Genomic DNA, 9,560 nt, shown 5'->3' on the forward strand with positions numbered 1-9,560 from the left:
CACCAGCAGTGGCCCTGGGCCACAAGACCACCGTACCATCTCCAAATTATTAACAGCCATGATATGTAAAGTCAAACCACCTGTAAATATCTGGATATTTCTTCCTTCTCAATACCAACGTGTTTTGATCAGATGGGCTACTTGAGTGAAAAAATACACACACAAACATGAATTTGAAATCACTTTGCATGCCTACAGATGCTCCCGCACTGATGCCGATAATGACATTGTCTCCCACGAATCTCACTCGGACTTGCTTGCCCGATAGCGCAGCTTGAAGTACTCCGCTGGCAAGTCGTAGTCCCACGAGCCCTTGGCTATCATGCGTGCAGCCATTCTCCCGATCTCATCGCTCGACTTGGCCCCGCGGCCCGTCATACACACTGCAGCACCAAGACGGGGCGTGATCATGTCACAGAATAGGCGGTCTGTTGGTGTGTGGGAACTCATGCAGCACGCCGTCGTCATGGATACTGGGTTGAGACCTTGACAAGAAGGGAAAGGAGAAATTAGTTTATCTTGCACTTTACATGGATCCCAAGAACCACATGAGCAAATGTAGCAACATTAATTACACATAAGAGGACCCTTTACTCTCTGTTCAAAAGCAGAACCTATATCACATCAGAGCAAACAAACACTGGACATTAAAAGTGGTAACATATCACACCACAGTTTACCAATACAGTTCAATTTCAAAATGTAACATATAACATGACATCATTCTTGAACTATGTTTAAAAGTACATGTATCCCATATTTTCTTATCCTTTTCCTTGTTTTTGTGCAGCTTTAATTCCAAATATCTCAAGTTAACAAGAATGGAATTGTTTTTTTTTGTGTGTGTTGAAACTCTTTCATTGCAGATAGATAGATAGATACATTATAAACCTACACACATATACAATACAGATATACATGTATAATTATGTTTACCATAGTATACAAATGACGCACAGGTCTGAGTGCATCAGTCGGAGCTATGTGTATAAGGTAACTATGGAATGCTTAAATTATGCTAGATTCCATAGTTATCGCATGCACACTATATTCCGCCTGATGCACAAAAAGACCTGTGCATCATCTGTGTTAAAGAATGGGTAATTTTCTTGCCAAAAACTCATTTTTCTATCGTGTTACCCGATGACAAATTTACTGGATGCATTTCCTTTTGGCTTGCCATAGACGAGAGTCCCAAAATCATGCATCAGTTTTTACTGAGTGCAAGAACACTTGCTTAGTGCGCGAACCTTAATTGTTACAAGTGCAAGTACCTTTGCTACAAGTGTGCGATAACATGTTTACCACTTTGATTCAGCATGCGGCCAATACAAAATCAACACATAGCTCTCAACCAATGAGATTGCAGGATTCTCGCTACCCATTTTATTCTATAATCTTATTTCTTATATCACACTTCAGACAATTGCTTTTCTATCCTAACAGCAGTGTACATAACTTACCTGGAATAAGAGACAATATCTTTTGTCGAAGGGACTCCACACCCTCATGGTTCTCCCCCTGGCTGCGGAACCACGCCCCAATCTCCGCTAGGTCATCAATCTGAAGTCCTCTGTTCCATCCGCCAAGTTTAAGGTAGTATTTCCCTACCAATGAAATAGAGGAGGAGGACAAAAAAACAACAACTACAATAATGGTTTCCGTTTATTCAGTGTGGGTCAAGAAATCATCTTCTTTTTTTTTGTTGAGGTCACACAAGAGGAAAAAAAAACTCCACTGAAAGGAATGATTTCATGGTGTAAACCTAGGAGCCTATTCAAATATGAAAGATTAACAAAGCAAGCAAGTTATACTTTCTGATTGGCAGACAGAATTAGGAGTACAATGTACAATGCAGGTAAAGTCACAGCTGTGTGCTTAGCTCAGCATTTTGAAGATACGACCAGAAACATTGAAGGAAAACAACCAATCAACATTGAAGGTGATCTCATGTTTTATATAGTTATGGGCCCAACGCCAGAAAAGGGCCCTTAGCGCCACTGCGCGCAAACGCCACAAAACGGCACGGAAGTTTGACAAATCAATACACGCAAAAAAAGATCAGCTAGCTAACTGCACGCACATGCATATAGATGCATAAAAGTGACAGGATTTTGACAAAACATGTTTTTTTAATGTCATAATTGGGGCATTCAGGAGTGGAATTTTAGAAAAAGGTTTGCATATCGAAATACGTTAGAGTTCCTTCTACAATGTGCAGGTGAAAACTCATTTTCAGTATTTAATGCCCTAGGGGCCCTTTTCTGGCATCATGGCCCACATATACATTGATACAAATATATTATCTATGCATATGATATATTCATAAGTGTAGAAGTGTTGATGACAGTGCAAACAGGCTTCCAAAAATGGAGATAGAGTTAACAAAATGTTAAAGCCAAACTAACAAGCTGATTGACAAATTGCCCTACATCGATGTAAATAAGCACTGAATTGATCAAGTATGTACGCCCATGATATATATTTTTTGGCAACTACTAAAACACTGATCAAGTCAGTGCTTATTTACGTCGATGTAGGGCAATTTGTCAATTAGTTGCAATTATAACACCTCGACGGAAAAATTTCATGAATTTGAACAAATAAAAGCTTTGACTAGATAACAATCACAGTACATGCAGCTCTGTTTATGGTCAGAGCAGCACAGACTTAAGTTGGAAGAAACTTGAAATAAATGACAGCAATAATAGCTGTGAAACTTATTTCATGACATTGCTCAGCTAATCACAATGCAAGCTTGCTCTCAACATTATCACTTCTGGCATGCACCATGATTGTACTCAAAGAACTGTGTCCCTGAATGAAAGGTCTACCAGGAAAACATTTGTGCTTTTCAAATCAATCAGTCATGATTCACTGAAAAAACTCTCTGGTTGATTTGGATGAGTGATTACTTGGCTTTTGGGAAGACAATCACTTCAAAGTTTGACATCACAGGGCCAGATTAGATAGCTTGTTTACATTAAGAGGAAGTATCAGTATGAATTGACAGAAAACATCCAAATATAACATGCAGTGGAAACTCAATATACAGAGATCTGATAAAACAAAATACCTGATTTAATAAACTAATTTTTCCAGTCCCAGTGAATTTGTTTCCTTTGTTTTGTATTGTTCATTGACTACTGATATATTATATAAATAGTGCATGCTCTATGATGCACTATACTGGATTAGAGAACGACAAATACTAAATCATCCCGAGCGCTGTTTTGTTTCACCAAGGCCGCAGGCCGAGGTGAATAGAACTGCACAAGGGATAATTTAGTATTTGGAATTCTATAGTCCAGTACCGGTACTGGTGCATCAATAGAACATGCACTAATTGTTAATGTTATAGTAAATAGGTCCCTCGATCTACATGTATTTCCGTAGGTCTAGGCCTTAATTTAGATCTAACAAGACTCACCGTACTGCCGGCACTGCACTTGTTGCACGCAGAGTTAACCGCAACCTAATGTAGTTTACGTACAAACTGTACACAGTGTGCGACACTAGTACAGCCGTGTATGCGTATTGCACATCACAGAGCAGACTCGCTTTTTATAAACTCCTACATTCTGCGTCCAGAGCTCTACACGCACATGACGTTGACTTACTACGTCCATCGGCCGCCCTCCCTAGGCCTTGCACGAATCTCTTCGTACTATAAGCGTTATAGTGGCACGGTTGTGCCACTATAACAAAATTTTTGCACGATCATGTGATACTATCCAACCAATCACAATGCAAATTTCACTCTACCTATTTGCTATAACAAAATATCTGATATAATTCTAAAGAACAAATTGTCTTCTTCCCAAAGATTTCTTTATACTAAGTTTCCACTCCATCAGAATTCTATGACAGATTCATGTCTTACCATCAGGATACTGTATTGGTGGCAGAATGTAGGATTTCAGGCCAGGGGCTCTGGAAAGTATGCATGGCATGGTCGACAAATCCTTCACATCTTTCTCCGTCAACTCCAGTTTCAGAACTAACGTCTGGCAGGGATAGAAATCAACCTGTTTGTCTCCTGGCAAGAGTCTGTGGCAGTTTGTAAATGCCCCCGTACATAGAAGCGCCCTCTTTGCTTGGATCTTGCGGCCACTCTCGCACTGAATAGTAATGATGTCCCCATCCCGCCCATCACCACCAGACTCCCCTTCCATCACCGCGATGGCGATGTCGACAACGACCTCGCATCCTCCAGCCTCGGCCACCTTCTGCTGGGCAGCGACCAGCCTCCTCGGACTGATGTGACCGGCATTTTTGAAATTCAACAGCCCCTGCCAACCATCCTTGATCCTCATGTAAGGGTATTTCTTCCGGAGTTCATCGGTGCTGAGGTGCTCGTATGTGTCAAGGTTCATCTCCTCTGCGTTCTCTATTGTTGACTTGATATTTTCACCTCCCTCTTCATCAATGAAAAGGCATCCCACCTCCTCATAGAACTGAATGCCTGCAAACACACAGATATTGGAGGACAAAAAATCAAGAAACCCAGAGATCTAACACTCACTCAAGTATATGTTCACTTTCCACGCATTATTAAAGGGATGGTACAGTATCGGTGGAGATGAGAATTGGGCTTTTAACTTTTTGCGATATACCAAGAAAACACTTATGATATAGTACAGAACATACCATTGTAAGAGGAATTCAAAGTTTATTTGAAGAAAATCTGGTTTGGAATGACAGAAACATCCAAAAACAAAGTAAAACAAAGCGATCGTAATAAAGTGTGGGTCCCACACTTTATTAGAATCGCTCTTTTTTGGATATCTCAGCCATTTCAAAACCAATTTTCATCAAATAAACATTGAATTCCTCATAAAATTACATGCTCTTTCATATTTCATAAGAGACTTCTCATTATCTCACCAAAAAATGTTAGAAACCTGAAATTAGGTGTCAACCAAAACTCCACGGTCCCTTTAAAGACTACGACCCAAGAAGAACATAGCAAACTTGGGTTGGGGCGAGGGCGACGGGGGGGGGGGGGGGGGGGGGGGGGGGGGGGGGCTTTGGTGGCCTCTAGGAAAGCATGGTATCCATTTGTATATTTTACCACACTGGCTATAATACCTTCCAAGTTTGTAGGAAATTTGACCATACGTTTTCAAAAAGAAGATAAAAAATGGTCTCCACTGCGGTCATGCCCTGGGCCTTGGACGCAATTGGATCTGGCATGAACAAACTTGAAACTGCACTTACAAATGAACATATTTATAACATTTCAGCTCTGTAATTTCTGGGTATATAGAAGGAGATTCGTCGATGATTCTCTAATCTGGGGTTTCTGGGCCCCCTTTGGGCCCTCAAGTTGGACATGGTGCCCATGTGTACTAATATGATATTCTATCATCCTAGCTATTATGTTAATGACATATTTGGTAATGAATTTGACCTTGGTATTTCAAGAGGAATATGAAAATATAGAAATTAAGAGAAACACTTCTTGAATTCTGAACTGTAGCAATAATCAGGACCATTCATTTACTGAGTTTGCTCGTTTGTTTGTTGTTGTTTTTTGCATATCATCACACCATAAATAGGACTTAACCCTAACTAGGCCGGGCTATTTAGGTAGTTGATAGAGCCGGGGGGGGGCCTCCCAGGCCCCCCTCCAGATCTCGGCCGTCAACCGCGCGATCGCGACGAAAATTGGCACACACATTGCCTATAATGTAATCTAAAATACCGTTAAGTTAATTTTCCAAAAAATTATCATTTATGCTAAATTATGCTAATTTATGCATAATGATGCATGAAATCAGACTATTTGGTATAAATCACAAAATAAAGCTCAAAACAGGCACATTTTTTGTGCAAATATTCTTTTTAGTGTCCTTAGCAAATGTAATGAAAAAAAATTGTGATATCAGAAAAAAATCTTAAGTATTTTATTGTTTTTTGAATTTCTTATGTATTTCCTCGTTTTTTCGACTTTATGTTTTTCATTGTTTTTTTCGATGAATTTTTTTCGCGACATCGCTCCGAACAAGAAAATATGTTATTCATTGATTTTAATCAATAAAACACCAAAATAATCATGCTTTTATGAAATTTGCCTGTAAGCACAGTTTGCATTGAAATTGTACACGAATTCACGTTTTTGAGCAATTTTTGGTCTGACATGCATATGTACATATTCATGCGTAACTTCGGAACCGCGAGCCCGGGCGTTGCAAATTTGGTGTCAAAAGATGCGGGAGACTCGAAAGAAAAAAGTCATGAAACATCGCGGCGATAGCTTTTTGCGATTGTGATACATCGCGCGGAACGTCGAGGGGGGGGGCCTCGGAGGCCCCCCCCCCCCCCCCTTGGCCTAGTTAGGGTTAAAGTGCATTATCAACATGAACTCTCTGCAGAGCTACCAAGTCTCACGCATTCTGCGTGAGACTCAAGCATTTAGGGTCTGTCTCACGATCTCACGCATGGCACCCATTTTTCTCACGCATCTGGTGAAGTCTGCAATTCGGGCCAAAAATAAGGAGCATAGCTCAAAGGATTAGAGTGATAGTTGCAATTGAAGGTATATTTCCCTTTTGCCTTTCAAAATTAGTAAAAAATAGTCACTTAAGTATGCACCAGATCGCATCATTAAGAGCTAATAATTTAAAACAGCTCCCTACCATGGGAGGGGGACACCCTCCTCGTTCGCGTGCGCATGCGCGCGAGCGCCGAGACGCCGAGTCATAAAAATCTCACTCATAAAAGTTTTTTGAACTTGGCATCTCTGTCTCTGTGACTAACAGTCTACAAAATGTAGCTCATTGGCAGCACACAATGTGGAATAGTAAGTAAGCTGCCATTACATAGATATGATGGATTACTCTAGATATGGTGCGCTGACCTTTGAACACTATTCGGAGTTTAGTGCAGCAGCATGGGTGTACAACTCCACTATACCATCAGAGATAAATCACCCTTTGTATTTGCTGCTTTATCAGCATGCTATAAACATGAAAACAGCACAGAATGAAGAGTATATTAAGTCACTAGCTACAGGTGCTCATCTTTATTAATTAAATCATTTTTGCTACTCTTTCTTGCATAATCAGCTAGCGCACATATGAGTACTTTTACAGCATTTGGAGTGGTGTTTTCAGATATATAGGGATAATTTTGCAAACAGGTCCTATCAGTGTGAAATCTCAAAATTTTCATAATGCCAGTTGACAGGTGCACTCCTTTTCATCATGTTATAGAAGCTTTGATGTTTTTCATTCACTGATCTACTCTACAGGTACAATTTGTTATACCATGCACCCTCCTATAATACACCTATTACATTAAGTTTAAAAACCTGTGTGATACAATAGTATGTGTGGGGCTTTTTATGTACAGATAAATGAATTTGATTAGAATAATGAACAAGTTTTCATCCAAAATCTAACCTTGGTATGATTGTTAAGCAACTGTTAACTAAAAACTTAAATGTGTATGAACCTTTCTAGGGCATGGTCTTTTCCCATTTATATTTAACAGTTTGAATTTGAATCCTCCAGAGATTTTTTTTTAAAAGTATTTCTCACAATTCATCCAACCCCTAACCATGGCCGGCAGAAATATGGGGGCCGTGGGGGTTCACACCCCCCCCCCCCCCCACTTTTTGTGCACCATACGAAGGAATACATAAGGTGTCATCACTTTGGGCCCCCACACTTTTTTTAACCTGAAGTACGTAAGTGGCACTAAATAGATAGAGATTTTGAAGTGTCAGCATGGTAAGGTTATATGTTTTTCCACTAAAGACTTTTTTTTTTGCTTGTCAGCTGAAGAAACCCGGAAATGGAAGGGAAGAGATGAGCTGAGGACCCTTTTTTTTTTTTTTCGCTTGTTAGCTCATAAAACCTGGAAGTGGGCCCCCACACTTTTGAAAACGCTCCGCCAACCCTGCTAACCATGGGAATGTCACCACTGAACATGTGTTGATCTAGACTGATACTTAGAATAAGAAAAGAAAACCACATAAATAACAAAAGTATGGCAAACTGGTGAAAGTTTTACTCAACTGACCGCTCTCTCGCTCGATGTTGTCATACTCCTGAATAGATCTTTGTGCCAATGTTGCCCACGTGATGTCTGCGTCCAGCTCTCGTGTAATGCGACCTTCGTCATAGTAAGAGGAGAACACATTCCGCTTCTCAGATCTCCACTCCTACAAAAGAATGCACAACTGAACTAAGATTGTCACAAACTATCAAAAAAGAATGCACATCCTTGCTAACATTAATCAGAAGGATCATTAAAAGTAATCTATAATGACTGCAAGGTTACTTGAATTAGTTTAGTTGCACTGGAGCATTTACTATTCTGAAAACCTCATTTAATTTCACATAATTCATCTGACGATATACTGTAGATAGATAGATAGATAGATAGATAGATAGATAGATAGATAGATATGTAGATTGATAGATAAGACTGATAGAGAGATAGAGAGGGGAGGGGGAGAGAGAGAGAGAGCAGTAAGTGGAAATAAAGGAAACATGAGATTAGAATAATGCATGAAGAATGTGCCTTGGACAGGTCAGACAAGACTGAAAGAATTAACATGTTTGCAGTCCGCCAATACCAATTAGTAGAAATCTCCAGTCCCCACATTTAACTTATAAGGACCACACCCATTCCCTTGTATGAACACACCCCTGGAGTTGGTTCAAAAAGCTGCAGCCTGCCATACCAATTGGTTGAGGTCTTATGTCTTCACATTTCCCTTGTATGACCACACCCATTTCCCTATCACACCCCTGGAGTTGGTTCAAAATGTTGTAGTCTGCCAATACCAATTGGTAGAGGTCTCTACATTACCCATACATAACCACACTCATTCCCCTGTATGAACACACCCCTGGAGTTGGTTCAAAATGTTAGATAGTCTGCCAAGACCAAATAGTTAAGGTCTACTGTCTCTACATTGCACTCACATAGCCACACCCATTCTCCCATTTGAACACACCCCTGGAGTTGGTTCAACATGTTATAGTCTGCCATTACCAATTGGTTGAGGTCCCGGGTCTTATTTCCCTTACATAACCACACCCATTCCCATGTATATATATGAACACAACCCTACAGTTGGTTCAAAATGTTGGGTCTGCCAATATCAATTGGTAGAGGTCTCCATATAGTCTCTGCATGTCCACACCCATCCTCCTATACAAACCTCTGGAGTTGGTTCTTGAGGCCCCAGTAGACAAACTTTGATGCCCGGTTCCCGTGACAACCACTTGGCCGCAGCCGAGCCAACCATCCCAGCTCCTACAACGCAGATGTCATACAGCGTACTCATGATTTCACTGAATGGCTGGTACTGAATGGCTGGTGGTTACATCCAGAAGGCTGATAAAGAAGAAGAAAACAAATAGGGACAGTTGTGTCTCTTTAACTGAAATGCATTATCTCCCATTTACAGATTTTAAAAAAAATAATGTTTCAAAATAGTTCTAACATGATATGTGAGTTATATAGAAAAACCTATGTAAAATGCTAATCAGTGTAATGAATGTGAAGTATTGAAAGAGATGTAATACAAAATATGAGCAACA

General features: G+C 40.1%; 1 protein-coding gene across 1 annotated transcript; it reads right to left on the bottom strand.

The window, feature by feature from the left end:
• Positions 1-243: 243 nt before the first annotated feature.
• LOC139718605 (monomeric sarcosine oxidase-like) lies at positions 244-9,349 on the bottom strand. The gene is made up of 5 exons (XM_071630071.1): positions 9,179-9,349; positions 8,029-8,170; positions 3,884-4,465; positions 1,464-1,607; positions 244-485 (listed from the first exon to the last, which is right to left on the bottom strand). The coding sequence occupies exons 1-5, from the start codon at positions 9,302-9,304 to the stop codon at positions 244-246; spliced, it is 1,236 nt and encodes a 411-aa protein (XP_071486172.1). The 5' UTR covers positions 9,305-9,349.
• Between the last annotated feature and the right edge of the window lie 211 nt (positions 9,350-9,560).

Source organism: Diadema antillarum, unplaced genomic scaffold (assembly GCF_040938485.1).
Source record: "Diadema antillarum isolate AM-2024a unplaced genomic scaffold, OU_Dant_1.0 scf00000097, whole genome shotgun sequence".
Taxonomy (NCBI): Eukaryota; Metazoa; Echinodermata; class Echinoidea; order Diadematoida; family Diadematidae; genus Diadema; species Diadema antillarum.

What these genes read in the sequence shown, in the direction of transcription:
- LOC139718605 (XM_071630071.1), bottom strand. Translation starts at nt 9,304, where the DNA reads ATGAGTACGCTGTATGACATCTGCGTTGTAGGAGCTGGGATGGTTGGC. An exon ending in ACCAATACAGTATCCTGATG is followed by an intron (nt 1,608 to 3,883) that starts GTAAGACATGAA and finishes TTTCATTGGTAG; the next exon opens with GGAAATACTACCTTAAACTT. An exon ending in GATATTGTCTCTTATTCCAG is followed by an intron (nt 486 to 1,463) that starts GTAAGTTATGTA and finishes CTTCTTGTCAAG; the next exon opens with GTCTCAACCCAGTATCCATG.